Source organism: Pyrus communis, chromosome 15 (genome assembly GCF_963583255.1).
Source record: "Pyrus communis chromosome 15, drPyrComm1.1, whole genome shotgun sequence".
Classification (NCBI taxonomy): Eukaryota; Viridiplantae; Streptophyta; class Magnoliopsida; order Rosales; family Rosaceae; genus Pyrus; species Pyrus communis.
In genome coordinates this window covers 19,182,499-19,196,664 of record NC_084817.1, presented here as the reverse complement: position 1 = coordinate 19,196,664, position 14,166 = coordinate 19,182,499, and the positions used below count along the sequence as shown (strand labels likewise).

The 14,166-nt window shown below is 37.3% G+C and overlaps 2 protein-coding genes across 2 annotated transcripts; one reads left to right on the top strand and one right to left on the bottom strand.

Moving 5' to 3' along the window:
- Nucleotides 1–16: 16 nt before the first annotated feature.
- On the bottom strand, nucleotides 17–3,599 carry LOC137718747 (cytochrome c oxidase subunit 6b-1-like). Its single transcript, XM_068458285.1, has 5 exons — nucleotides 3,468–3,599; nucleotides 1,978–2,247; nucleotides 1,775–1,857; nucleotides 1,572–1,653; nucleotides 17–298 (listed from the first exon to the last, which is right to left on the bottom strand). The coding sequence occupies exons 1-5, from the start codon at nucleotides 3,507–3,509 to the stop codon at nucleotides 245–247; spliced, it is 531 nt and encodes a 176-aa protein (XP_068314386.1). The 5' UTR covers nucleotides 3,510–3,599; the 3' UTR covers nucleotides 17–244.
- A 3,926-nt stretch (nucleotides 3,600–7,525) lies between these two features.
- Nucleotides 7,526–8,705, top strand: LOC137716918 (VQ motif-containing protein 9). Its single transcript, XM_068456269.1, has one exon. The coding sequence runs from the start codon at nucleotides 7,655–7,657 to the stop codon at nucleotides 8,627–8,629; it is 975 nt and encodes a 324-aa protein (XP_068312370.1). The 5' UTR covers nucleotides 7,526–7,654; the 3' UTR covers nucleotides 8,630–8,705.
- Nucleotides 8,706–14,166: the final 5,461 nt, after the last annotated feature.

The following is a 14,166-nucleotide window of genomic DNA, read 5'->3' as shown; positions in this document are numbered from 1 at the left end:
CAGCTAATGCAGAAAGTCACGAGAAATGAAAAACCATCTTTTAGTGATGAACAATAAGATCATTTCAAGGGCTACAATTTTGCTGTATTCTGAAACAAGCGAAAATTTCTTATTAAATCATTGTTTTCAAATAGGGCATTCCCTGAGAGAGTTCAACTCTCAATGTAGAAACTCATCTATTGAAGGAAAACTTGGATATAACAGCATTGCGCAGACCAATGCTTGGTTTTTAAGCAAACACCATCTACAGGGGACCTGGAAAAGTTCCGTTCTCCCTTTGCTCGTTCCATCTCTCAACCTGATATACATACAAACAGTACAACAAGAACACTGTTAACTTTAGCACTGCTAAGGAATACGGACTTACGAGAGATCAGCAGCCAAGTAGAAAACCTGAACTGAAATGAAAAACAATAACAATTCCTTATAGCATGTAAACAGATAAGCAAAAGGAAACTCAACAGCAGCACAAACAAATGCACGTGTGGGCACACCAGTAACTAAGTCACACATTGGCGAATGTCTTGAACTATAAGTGCGTGTGCAAGGGTTCTATTCTATACTCGAGATCGGGTACTTCATCCGAACAAGGAACTGTATTCATTTTGACAAATATTGAAAATATCATAATGTTCTCTTGGTCACTAGAACAGGACTCTTGAAAGTATAATACATACGATTTATCAATCCTTCAAATGAGGAATATTCAAAGTAAGTTCCAATCTTGAGCAAGACTGGCTGGCCACGCGCCTGAAGTGCGGGCGAACAAAATCACACCCCCTTAAAAAAAATTGCTAAGAACATTCACAAACACTCGCCACAGATTGTGGCATATTCTCTCTCCTCCCAGCAGGAAAAACTTAAATAAGGAAGAGAAGAAACTATAAAAAGATCAGCAATGATTTAAGCGTTGAAAACATCTCAACAGATATTCTTCTAAGATTTTGCTTCGTCTATTGCGTAAACTAGAGTAGAAACAATCGATATCAACTATAAGCATAATAGAACTGCTTAATAACTTGTTATACGACACATATTTTTCTGATCTCACAACAGTATTTAAATCTCTAACCTCTCCCAAATATATACAAAATAGCAAGGCAAGTCAGACGAAAAAGGAAAAAAGCAAGGTGATCCAATTGAGAAATCTATTTTATATATTAGGTTCAGTTTCTAGTACAAGACGCATTACAAAAATACCAATACTATTTCGGTAGCAATGAATGGCTAAAGAGTAGATCTGAAATTTAATGTGCAGAGATCAACATGAGTAAAAACATTAAGCCCAACAAATTGTAATAAGGTGTGTGGCATTCCTTTGTTTTACACATGGTATCAATTGATTGTGGCCTTGTCAACCATATATCTTCTTTTCCCTCCTTCTAGATTTGTAACCACTTAGAACACTATAAGATCGCCAATTAGAAAACTTCTCCAATAGCAAAGGCAACTTAACTAAACTAAATTAAAAACACTATGATTCAACATGTTGAGGATGCAGAAGGCCATACTTTCAATATAATGGCAAACACTACAATTTTAGGGCCTGAAAGAGCACTGAAATTACATACCCATTCACCAGGGCAAAGAGAGCGGTAAAACTTTGCAAATTTGTCACACTCCGGAGCATCTTCCCCCTTCGCAGCTATGCACCTGAAAATAATTGGACCAGTGAAAACATTGTCAAAAATTTCAGCACCAAGCTAGAATGTACGTGATAAATGCTGCTCAAATAACAGAAGGGAGTGGTGTGCCTGTGTATTTGTAAACATACCGATGATACTCTATATATCGGGTAAAGCAATGCCTTGTCTGGTTAGTAGTTGGGAAACGGAAATCTGCTGGTGCTGTCTCAATCTGGACATGAAAATAGAATGCCAGTGAACAAATCAAACATATAAAGATAAAAGATAAGATACGATATGCACTATGTTAGGGAACAAAGAGAAATCATTGATAACTTTATAGGCAACTAACCTTAATTTCAGGTGTCTCTTCAACTACTTCTTGGTCACCTGAGTTTTCAGTACTATCACTGCTTTCTTCAGCAGCAGCTTCAGAGGTAGGATTGGTTTCAGTGCCTTCTTCAGTAGCAGCAGTAGGACTGGCTTCACTGCTTACTTCAACAACTGGTGTAACTTCAGAGCTTTCTTCTGCAGCAGCAGCAGGTGCTTCCTCAGGTTTCTCGGAAACAACTTCTTTTACTTCGACAGGCTTGGCACCCACATCATTCTCCAATGCATATTGCTGTATGTCAAAGTATAACAGGGAAACACTTAGCCATTACTAATCTTATGCCATTGAAAAGAAAGGACTAACAAAGGACGAGCATCTAACATCGCCAAAGGCTGGAAGATTTTTATCATTATCCAGAAAACAGCCATATGGCACGATAGCAGGCCCTGCAATAGTTCTTAGCGTAATACAACTAGATTGCAGAGTAGTATTAAGCTTAATACAACTAGGTTGGTTGCATGCCTGGGGAAGGATACGGGGAAAGGGGAAAACTTTCAGCATATCTAGTTCGGTTAGGAACAAGCAATACCCAACTGCACCACAACAGGTCATGCCTACTTCGTGGAAGAATTTTTCGTGCAAAGGAAGTGGACACTACACTCCACTATGATTCTGCACGCATGTGAGTCCTGGACAAGCCTAATGTATCCCGCAATCACAGTGTCAAGTTTTCTTAGTACTAATATACTACCAGAAATATTACCCTACTTTGTGCCTTCCCAACCTCAGGCTTGCTTTAATGTGGCAGGACTAACATGACATTATAATGAGATGTAGTAATACTTGTTTTAGGACCTAAGACATGCATTAAACCTGCCGATACATTATTTTCTCCACACGATGTCAAGTTTCGACATAATCTTCTATGAGCGTGTTTCATTCAAGGTGATGTTACTCCGTCCAGGATTCTGACACGAACCGTTTACTTGTTTTAGAGCCTAATACCGCAGTGTGGCTTACATCTTACCTAATTGATTGACTGGCCTAAAATGCTCCTCTAAAGCAACAAACTTGTAATGCTTATAAACCGCCCGGTTACCTGCCTTACACGATAAAGTGTTTAACAACTTTGGAAAAAATTCAAAATAAATTGAAAGGCACACCAAACAGAGTAAATCAAAACCTAAAACTTGTCTATAACAATATTTAGTTGCATTAAAAACACAATTAAGCACGCAGCACGCGACCGATGATCAAAATTTTCAAGCAATTCTGACGGCTTAATGAAAACAACAAATTTAACATATTTCTATCGAAAATTAAGCTCTAGATTTACACAACAGATCATTGAAGCAAAAGATTAATAAAACCAGAGCACAGATCCATAATTTGATGCAAAATTTCAAATCGTTCCTTTAAAGAATTAGCATCTAGATCGAAGTAAACAGCGAACATTTCCATGAACGAAATTGGAACAATTGGAGAGCTAGAGAAGACGATCGGAATGGTACCTCAGCTAGGGTTTGGATTTTGTCGGCTTGCGTCTCCGCCATTGATGGAATCGGATCTGCTTCAGCTGCTCTCGCGTTTCAGGATATCAGGCCGCCAAGGAGAGAAAGAGAGAGAGAGAAGAGACGAGAGCAACGTAGCGTGTGAATGGTTTAGGTATTACCGTCTAGAAGCTGGGAATTTTTAACTGAGTTACTGAGGTGGTAAAAGGTAAAAATTGATGATTACAGTGGAGGAGTATAGAGTCAAGCTGACAATCTTGGGCCTGTTTCTGTAAATAAGGATGGGCCGTTGGCGAAGAAGTAGACATGTTTGATTAATATTAGGCTTGTCACTTGTAAGGAACGAATCCGGATCTTCGCCGGATCTTTGTGGGGATCTTGGTCAGAAATTATATTAAATTTATTTATTTAAAATTAAATACAAATAGTATCCGATAAAAACTGATCGCACGATGTACGATAAACAGACACGATTCACGTATTCTCAGGATCCTCATTAAGAGGATCAAGAGAGGATCCTATTGGGTAAGGAACCATCACCCTCTTCCAAGTAAACAACTTGACATGTCTACAAGTCTTTTTTTTTTTGTGAGTGTGTTTTTAACTCATTATTCAGCGTCACTTAGTACTACGATCTAGTGATATTACTCTTCATTTGTAAGTGAGAGATCTTAGGTTTGATTCTCACCAAATATGAAGTTGAACCACATTATTATGACAAGCCTATTGTAAGACTTAGCCCACTCCCCCACCCCTTTAGTGTAGATATTATCGTTTGTTCAAAAAAAAAAAAAAAAAAAAAAACCTATTATTTGGCCGGGGCTAGATTGTCATGATAGTCATGATTTGTCTCTTTAATCTATTGTGTTCTGAATTTAAACTCTTCTTTTTTTCATTAGTATAAATTATTATAGATTTGAATATCGCTTGTGATAAAATTAAATAAAATAATAAATCATTGCCCACTATTTGAGTCTCGTAGTGTGAACAGCAAACTAGTTGTTTAAATAGGGCATTAAAGTAATTTGCTATACGAGAATGTTGTGTCTCGCCCTAGGCCTTACAGGGCACACCTTACCCTCTAGGGGTAGATAGCAAATAACAAATGATTTTGATCTGATTGTGTGCAACTACTGCCTACAACATAAAATTTGAGCTTGAACTTGCATATCACTAGAACATAGTTTCATAGTGCTAAGCATTGGCTAAGCTACATAGACGCAAGGAGGGGCGACCACCCATTCTCTCATCGTAAATGAAGCTCAGGAGCGAGTAACCGCCCCTTTGGTCCGTCGAAAAACTTGTAGGTAGCAGCCATGTATTCTTCTGCTGCTGCACAGGCCCTGCGCACGACGGCTTCTTGTTCTTAGTGTCATGCGAATGTCGACTGCAATAAGACAGCCATGGTTGCAGTTGCAGAGCTTGGTTCGGCCTGATTTGTAGATTGCAGAATCTGCATACCCACTATCGGGAAGAAGAAGACGAAAATGTTAAAACCTATTTTTTATAACTTAATTACACGAGTTTTGCTTACATTTTACACGTGGCAGTAGTTACTGCCATTCATTTCACCACAACTAGGAGAACATCACATAGAATTCTAATAGTACTCTAAGTGAAAGAAAATTATACCTATACTAAAACCCAAGTAAAAGTTTCTTGTTTTTAGGGTACACACTATCATATAAATATACACTATATTCTTTTGTTTCATATAAGTTGCAAGTCACACATATACAATATAAAATAAATTCATACGAGATTCAAAAAATATTTCGTAATGCACCACAAACTTGTAATCACTTGAACTTTTATCTCATACCATTAGATGATTCACCAAAGTACTAAGGAGAATTTTTCAATATATATATATATATTATATGTTATATAATAAATATGCATTTATTTATATGATATATAATAAATGAAGGCTCCGTTTAGACGCTAAGCGTCAGGCCCTAGCCCGCCGCTTGACTAGCATTTAGTGTATTTTAGACCTTCCTCATTATACATTTACGTAATAAAACAATACTAAAAGAAACGACACTTGTATTTTCCTTCAAATACGATTAGTTCAAATCCTCCTTTGAATATTCCGCGTACTCCAACTTCTCCTTTGACTATTCTAATTAGTCCAGATGCTCCTTGATTGTGGTCTTACAAATAAAATACAACTATTAACTAACTTCTTTTAGGCTCCGAAAGAACAAACAATTATAATCTGCCACGAGTTATTCCCTTTTTAAGTAAGAAAAAAACTTAGACACAGTCATAGTTGACAACCGTCTGTATATTTGATGATTCTTCATTTTGATAAATAAAAAAAAATAAAAAAATAAAAAAATAAATAAAAGTGAAGGAATGTTGGACTAACTTTACATGTATACCCCACCCTTGATTGATAAACGTGTTGTCTTTACCGTACAAATTGCATGATGGAATAAGTGGCAACGGGTCACAACACCCCTATCATGCAAAGAGCTTTAGATTTTGTTTGACCGTAATAGTTTGCAAGAGAATAATAGTTCAAATCATAAAACTCAATGACACACAGACTATTCGCCGGGTGACTTTTGAGTTTAATGGTTTTTATCTTTTTGGAAAGGGTTGGTACCTCTCACGTAATTATTGTTGAAGAGCTACTCTCGTTTAATTTTTTTTTATTTGAAAAAAAATAAATGTATACTACACAGTTTCATTACGTTTAGTTGTTAAATTCAATAATGTATGTCATACATGCTCCAAAATTTTCGAACCGTCTCATCCTATAAATGATCAAATTCCATAAAGACTTCATGTAAGCCAGGAGGTGTAAAAAATTTTAAACGAATGTCTTGATGTATTTGAATACTTGGTTAATAGTATTATCCTATAGATTTTTAAGAAAACTAATAAAAATGATTTGAAAACTTTAAGTTTTAATCAAAAGAATAAAATTTTTTGTAAGCAAATAGTACCAGGATTGATTTTTTAGTGTAAAAATGTTATTTTCGTTAAAAATGAATAGTACCATGAGTGTTTCGTTAAAACTCAAAAGATTTTTAAAGTTAATTACGCGTATTTTAATGAAGGGTTTTTGAGTTGTTTTTCTAGGGAAGTTAAAAAATGAGGATGATGGAAGAGATTTTTTGAAACGAGTTTATATTTACGGTAAAGGTTTAAGCATGAATATGAACGTTAGGATAGTGCTGAAATCATTCCCAACAAGAGATCTAAATTAATTTGAAATTTTGGGTGTAACATTTGGCATGTTGATAAGGCAAGAGTAACAGAAATTTTGACCAGATGAGAAAATTTCTAGTTCCAAAAAAGCTAACATTTATTTATTTCGTAAGTTGGAAAATACCCACCACTATTAAATACATATATAATGTCACTACATAGTACAGAATAATGTTAAATCCCTACCAAACAAATCTGCAGGTGTTATTATCCCTATTTAGTATTTAGTAGGGATTATTATTCATCAAAGGGTGGTAAAAAAAAAGAAAAACTAATGAAAAGAACTTGAAAATTTTGAATTTTAATGATAAGGACAAAATATAAAGTAAAGTGAATAGTATCAGGTTTGACTTTTTAGGGTAAAAATATGATTTTTTGTTAAGGTGAACAGTACTGTGAATTTTTCGTTAAAACTCCAAAAAAAGAAAAAAACTAAAAAGGCATTAAAAATCTTGCTATTTGGAATTGTGTCTGTTTTGACTGTCTAAAAACTTTGATAAATTTTGAGAAAGATAAGTGAGATTAAAGGTCGAGAGATGCTTGGCTTGCATTACGGGTCATGTCCCTTATCTTCTTTTAAGTCGAGAAACAGGCCAAAGAGACGCATTGCTTCTTTTTAGTTCTCGACTTGGGACCATAAAAATCATTTCTTTTATTTTCTTTTTCTTCATTCTTTCTTTCTTTATTTTTAATTTTCCTAAAAAAATAAAAACTTTTTTTTTCTTTTCCTAATTCCATATAAATAATATACGGTCCAGTCCACACTTGTCCCTACTCGCCGACTGCCCCCCTCAGAAGATTATCCCCATTTCCCATTCCCCACCACTCTCCGACCAACAACCCCGCTCCTCCGCCCCCCAGATATTTTCAGATCTACTCAGACCACACAGAGGGGAGAGAGAGAGAGAGAGAGAGAGAGAGAGAGAGTCTGCTGCGTTTGTATGTAATTTGTGTTGTTTTTTGTTATGGATAAAAGCTGTCCCTCTTCAACTACTGATTCAGTTGCTCACACTACTGCCGCTTGCAGTGGCGGCGGCGGAAGCTTCAGCACGACCACCACCAGAGACAATTACCTCAAACACGTCAACAAGCTCTCCCACAAGATCTCAAAACCCACCACCACCAACACCCAAAACACCTTCCTCAAAAAACCCAACTTTGAAAGCCCACCGCCTCCTCCTCCTCCACTTCCTCTTCCTCCCCAACAGCAGCAGCAGCACCAGCCGCCGGTCTACAACATCAACAAAAATGACTTCCGCGACGTCGTTCAGAAGCTCACCGGCTCTCCCGCCCACGACCGCTTCTCTAACCCACAGCCGCCCGTCCAACAGCCCAAGCCCCAGATCAGCTCTCGCCTCCAGCGCATCCGCCCTCCCCCCCTCGCTCAGGTTAACAACCGCCCCCCTCCCTCGCTAGAATCCGCTGCTCCACCCCCAAACGCCAGCAATCCAATCATCCCACCCATGGGATCCGCCGCCGCTCACTTCAACTCCATCGGACGGTCCACAACCCCTCTCTCTCCCCTCCCTCCTTTCCCAACCGTACACGGAGCGGCTGAATCCCCCGTCTCAGCCTACATGCGGTACCTCCACAACTCAATCTCAGCCGTCGATTCTAACAACCAGAAGTTCTCGGGATTCTCGCCGCTGGCCCCACTTGTCTCGCCGCGCTGGACCAATCTGACTCCGCCTCCGCAGCAGAATCAGCAGGTTGCGCCTCCGCTGCAGGGGATAGGTACATCAGCGAATCAACAACCGCAGACAACGACGGCGATAGCTTCACAGCCACAGTTCGCGATGCCTCCGTCGCCGCTTCCATTCGGGTGCTTGAATTCGCCGCGATCCTCGTACCCATTGCTTTCCCCAAATCAATTAGGGTTTCCTCAGCTGCCGCTCTCGCCGACAGTGCCTGCACCAAGCCCTAGGTGGAGAAGTTTCTAAAGTTTCTTCAGGTAAGTCAAGCTTCAAAACACAGTCGTTTAGGGTTTAGGGTCTTTAATTTTCGATTTTATAAAAAGACAAGAACTTTGTACATTCTGGGTTGAGGGGTTTATTCAATCACCGGTGGGTGGATGGAAAATGGTCCACCGCCGTTTAAAGTTAGGGCATTATCTTTGTTATGTAAATGGGATATATAAGAGTGAAAGATATGTAGGTTTGTTCTTTGTTTGTTATCTGGATGTTTGGGGTTTAATCAAAGGTTAGAAATGTTATATATACAGAATTTGTGTTGCTAAAATTATGCTTTTGTTGTTAATTATCTTAGTTTTGTGAACTTTCTGCATATCGATTTGCTAATTGGATGATATAAGCATGTCTGGCTCCTATATGTTTGCGAATTCTAAACGGAAGTTGTTATTGGCACTCCAAAATAGTCTGAAAGTCAAAAAGTTATCGTGTGCACTCCGTCAAGTGCGATATCTTCCTTGTGTTCTTATAACAGAGGAGTGTATAGGACTTTTTCAGAGTTCCAATGACAGTTTCCTTTTGAATAACCCAAATGGAAAAAAGGGTGATATCTCGGGTATCACCACGATTTGTGCAATACATGTTAAGATGTTCTTCCTATTTTGGTGCTAAGTTGATGCAATCTATTTTGGCACCTAATTTGCATATGCGATGAAACTCCACCTCATTGTTTGAATTTCATGTTCAAACAAAACTTCTTGTTTTATGTTGAAAAAGGCCATTCCTTTTCTTTGACCAGTTGGGTGATGGATGTTGATAAAACGTATTAATTGGAAACACAAGACTACCAAATGTTGTTGTCAAGCCTTACTATGCTAGGAGTTCATATAAAAAATTAAAAACAGTTATGTTGTCCTAAGTCGTGAAAGACCCGATAAGTGCTAAGCTAATAAGTTAAGGTTTGAAGTGAATTTAAGGATATTAAGTTGTTGAAGATTGGTGAGTGATTAGTGTAGACACTAGGGTTTGGATTCTAGTGTGATTTTGCAGATGGAGTGTGCTAGGAGATCTTGTACATGTCATGCTGATTAGGTATAAGTATAACCAACCAATAGGAAATAATTAAATGAAATGGGGGAGTGAAAAACTTAATAACTTAGACTTCCTCAAATGCTTTTTGACTCACCATTAGTTGGCCTTGTTCATTCGCAGAGTTCCCTACTTAACTCAAATAGCCATAGAAGAAGCTGACCTAGACAACCTAGCTAAGGTTCTCAAACAATAGTTCCAATCCCCTTACGTGCATTGCAGGCAAATCCTGTTACTACTAGACCGGGCTAAACCACTTGGTTTGTGACATAATTTCACTTTCCCCTAGCGCTGCCTCTGGTTTTCCATCTGTTGTGGCCCTTATTTGTCTTTTGTTCTTTGGCCTTGACTTACCCCCTCCCCCGTCCTTCTTAGAATTCGACATCTCTGATATGTTCTGGATTTTGTTCGCACACATTTCATTCGTTGGAGCTTTGGAATTCTGACAGGTTTTTGTGACACTAATTTGATATCTTGTATATTCGGAATCAGCAAATGTAGGATTTGCCCCGTATGGAGGAGAATTCTAAAGCATATAACTTGTCATCCTATAACTGTCATTTTTTTTGGCAGAAAATCTTATAAGATGTAGGAATTTGTTATTATTCGATAACAAACTTTATATTTTGTATTTGGAGCAAATGCTATTGTTTGACGAGAACAATTTAATTCTTGGATGTGGCAACTAGGTTCAATGAACAAGTGTTTTTTTGGCAGACAACGTTAGTATAGATAATATCGTTTGCTCATTTCGTCATCCCGTTAGTATAGATAATATCGTTTGCTAAGGGGAAAAAAAAGAGTCAAACAAGACAATCTAAATCTGGCGATTGATTGGTCATCTTGTATGGTTCGTTCAAGAGTTGAGCTCCTAGTCTCTAAGGTCTTTACTTTTCATACCAAACTTACTAATATTTTACTCTTTCGTTGCATGTCGGATACGTTTCATTGCGAAAATTGACCAAATGCGTTTCATTGCGAAAGTTGACCAAAGAGGCATGGTAGACGGTTTATATGCGTGACGAAGGTGCAAGGGTGAATGCTCTTCGAGCGAATGTTGAGCATAGGTAACCGAAATCAGAATTTTGATTATTTAAAATTTTGATGGATACAATACAAGCACACTTTTGATGACCCATGTGCAAATGTTTGTCGAATGCTCCACTATGAAGTCATGGATTAGTGACGGGGCAACAAACTCTATTGTTTGTTTTCAATTTCAAATGTCATCGTTCATGATCGGATTGACATTAAGTTGTCGACCCAAAAACAAAAAACACGACATTAAGTTAGGCATCAATCGTTTCTCACAAGACGGAAAACACGACATTAAGTTAAGCATCAATCATTGCTCATGAGACGGAAGGATTCCTTTGTGAAATTGATTCACCACATGATAAATATTTAACAGACGAGTGATGAACTATTTAAATACATTACAATCATCTATGCTATTGCTATCAATGTCGCCAATTGGGACTAATATCAATTTCACGAGAGAATCTCTCCAAGAGACGACCTATGCAAATAGATTCTCTAGTGATAATTTAGCCACTGCGATAGATCTAAGGACGAAAGAAGAGTCCTTTGGGGATTTTGAAAAACAGGTCGTGTTTTAATTAAAAGTAGCCTTGGCAAACATATCGTTGCTTGGTCGGTCGGAAAAGGCCCACTACTTGTACATATCCCTAATTCCTCTGGACATACACATAACACATAAGAGAACCAAGCGAAGCTCAAACATAATTTCGGGGCTTTGTTTAGTATTTGCATTGGTCGTTGTGAATTTGGCCATGAAAGGTATTTTTAGTGTGCTTTTAACAAATTAATTATATATACGTGTCATATTGTGATTTTGAAGCATTAATGAACCTATAATAGTCTTTGTGTGTGCTGCTACATACACATGAATAATTTCAAGTTGTAACCACAACTTTGTACAAACAAATCGCCAAAGGAGTCATAGTAAACGGTTAGATGTTTGACGATGACAAACATATTACTTAAGGCGCACAAGTGAATGCTCTTGACTATTTGAGCTATGAGCCTATCTTCAAGCGAATGTTGAGCATAGGTTATGGGACACATCCTCAATGAATTTAGCTTTGTGTGTAAGAGCAAGTCCATCGATGATTTTTTGCCATGGCTAGGTCCCAAATCCAATCCAACATTCACGTCCACCCATTTCTTCAAGCCATGGCTGATGGAGCATTGAGAATAGCCATGTCCAATCTAGCCCCAGGTCTAGAACCACGGTAGTTGCTATTCACAATGGATGGAGAGTAGCATAATTATAACAATCTATTCTAAACTAATCTCATCCGTTGAATAATTGGAGAATAGTAATTGCCATGATGATTATTATTCACAATGGGGGAAAAGTAGTAAAGAGAAGCTGAGACAATTACTGTGTTAAGTGAATAGTAACAGCCACAAGTCCACTCCTAAATCCAAATTCATCATATGGGTGGAAATGCTCTAATGCGAATCTCTAAATCAGAAATTTAATTATCTATTAAACAAAAAAAAAGTTGATTATTTAATACGTCAATTATTTAAGGATGTGTTATCCACACACATCTTTTTATTTCTCACACCTCTCTCAATCTCGGTTGTTAGATCAAATAAATTAAAAAAGATCAAAGACTAAAAGTTAACAAAAAGTGTGTGAGAAGTGAAAATGCGTGAATAGATAGCACCACCCTTACTTAATATTTAGATGGACACACGTACACATTTGATGACGCATGTGCAAGCGTGCTCCTCTAGTCTATCTCCAAATCATGATGAACTCAAGAAGAGATTAGCCCTAATTGACAAAACAAACAAACAAAAAAAACCACTTGACACTAATAGGTGGGAAGTATTAGGTTCAACTCTTGTAGATGACGAAATTGATAACAAATTACTATGACTGATTCATTGCTCGAACATACATACAATGCATAAGAGAAACAGGTGAACTTCAACACAAGATGGCTTCATTTACACTTCCAACAGAGGAAGACCCTTTCACAAAAGCACAAGATATTTGTTTTTTTTTTTTTTTTTTTTTGAACAAAAAATATTATCTATACAAAGGGAAGGGAGTGAACTGAGCTTCACAATGGACTAGCAATAATGTGGTTTAAATTCATCTTTAACAAGAATCGAACCTAAAATCTCTCAATGTAAAGAGGAATACCACTACACCTTAATATTAAGTGGGACATGACTAGATATTAAATAAGTCTTGTGATGGCTCTTCGTTACCCAAAAGTGTAACGAATGACTAAAGATTAAATAAGTTGTCTTAATCTGAGCTTTGGACCATAAGATACGTATCAATGACGATAAGATTAATAAACATGTCGAAGATCTGATATGATTAAGGACTGGTTTGGTATTACTGTGCTTTGAAAAAAAACTGCTTTTGCTGTGCTGTGAGAATAAGCAGTTATGAAATAAAGCAGTAGAGTGTTTGATAAACTTTTTTGTGAAAGTGCTTTTGAAAAAAAAAAAAAGCAATATTATAGTGTTTGGTAAACTTTTATGTAAAACAAATGTGAAAAAAAACCGGTTTTTCAAAGCTGGGTTTTGCAGCTTCTTGTCTTTGACTTTTTTTCACCCAAAACTGTGAAAAAAAGCTGAAGCTGAATGTTTACCAAACACAAAAACAGCTCCCAGCTTTTTTTTATACCAACTTTTTTCAGAATCATCTTAGCACCAAACCAGGCGTAAGTCAACGGATTGTATTAGAATAACTATTAACTAATACATTGTATATTAGGCAAGTCGAATAAGAATCCATGAATCGTGTCTATTCATTGGACATCGAGCGATCAGAAATTATTTTAACTTATTCTATTTAAAATTGAATACAAATAGTATCCAACAAAAACTGATTGCATGATGTACATCGAATGAACATGATTTACGAACCTTAAGATCCTCACAAAGAAGATCCAGAGAGGATCTGGATTAAGGCAAGCCCATAGGCATCATTGTCTATTTCATGACGTAGGAGCTACAAAACCGTGCACACAACTACAAGTTTAATTCGAGAACTACTGTTGACAATTCAAAAAAGTCATCCCCCACTCCTCCAGCTCGAACCCTTTTTAGAGTACCGATAACAAATCCTTTCGGTTCTAGTAGTTTAGGTGAAGTTTCACCTGCAGTCTATGCATCCATTTTTTTGCCAGTAACTACTGTAGTTTTACAAAACCACAAATTCATACAAGACGACTTATATCCTTCAAACAAGAGAATGCTGGGGTCATATGTCACGCAACCACTCATGCCCTAATTACACTTCGTAAACTACACGATTTAAATCGTAAAATTTAAAACTACGTGGACTAAATGCAACGTCACCCAAACTACAGGGATCAAAATCATTATTTGGCCTAAATTCATATGAACCTTAACATTTGTGGATGGTATCAAAAGGTACCATGAATGTGTTGTGTCCCGATCAAACAAGTCCATTTTCCTTCACA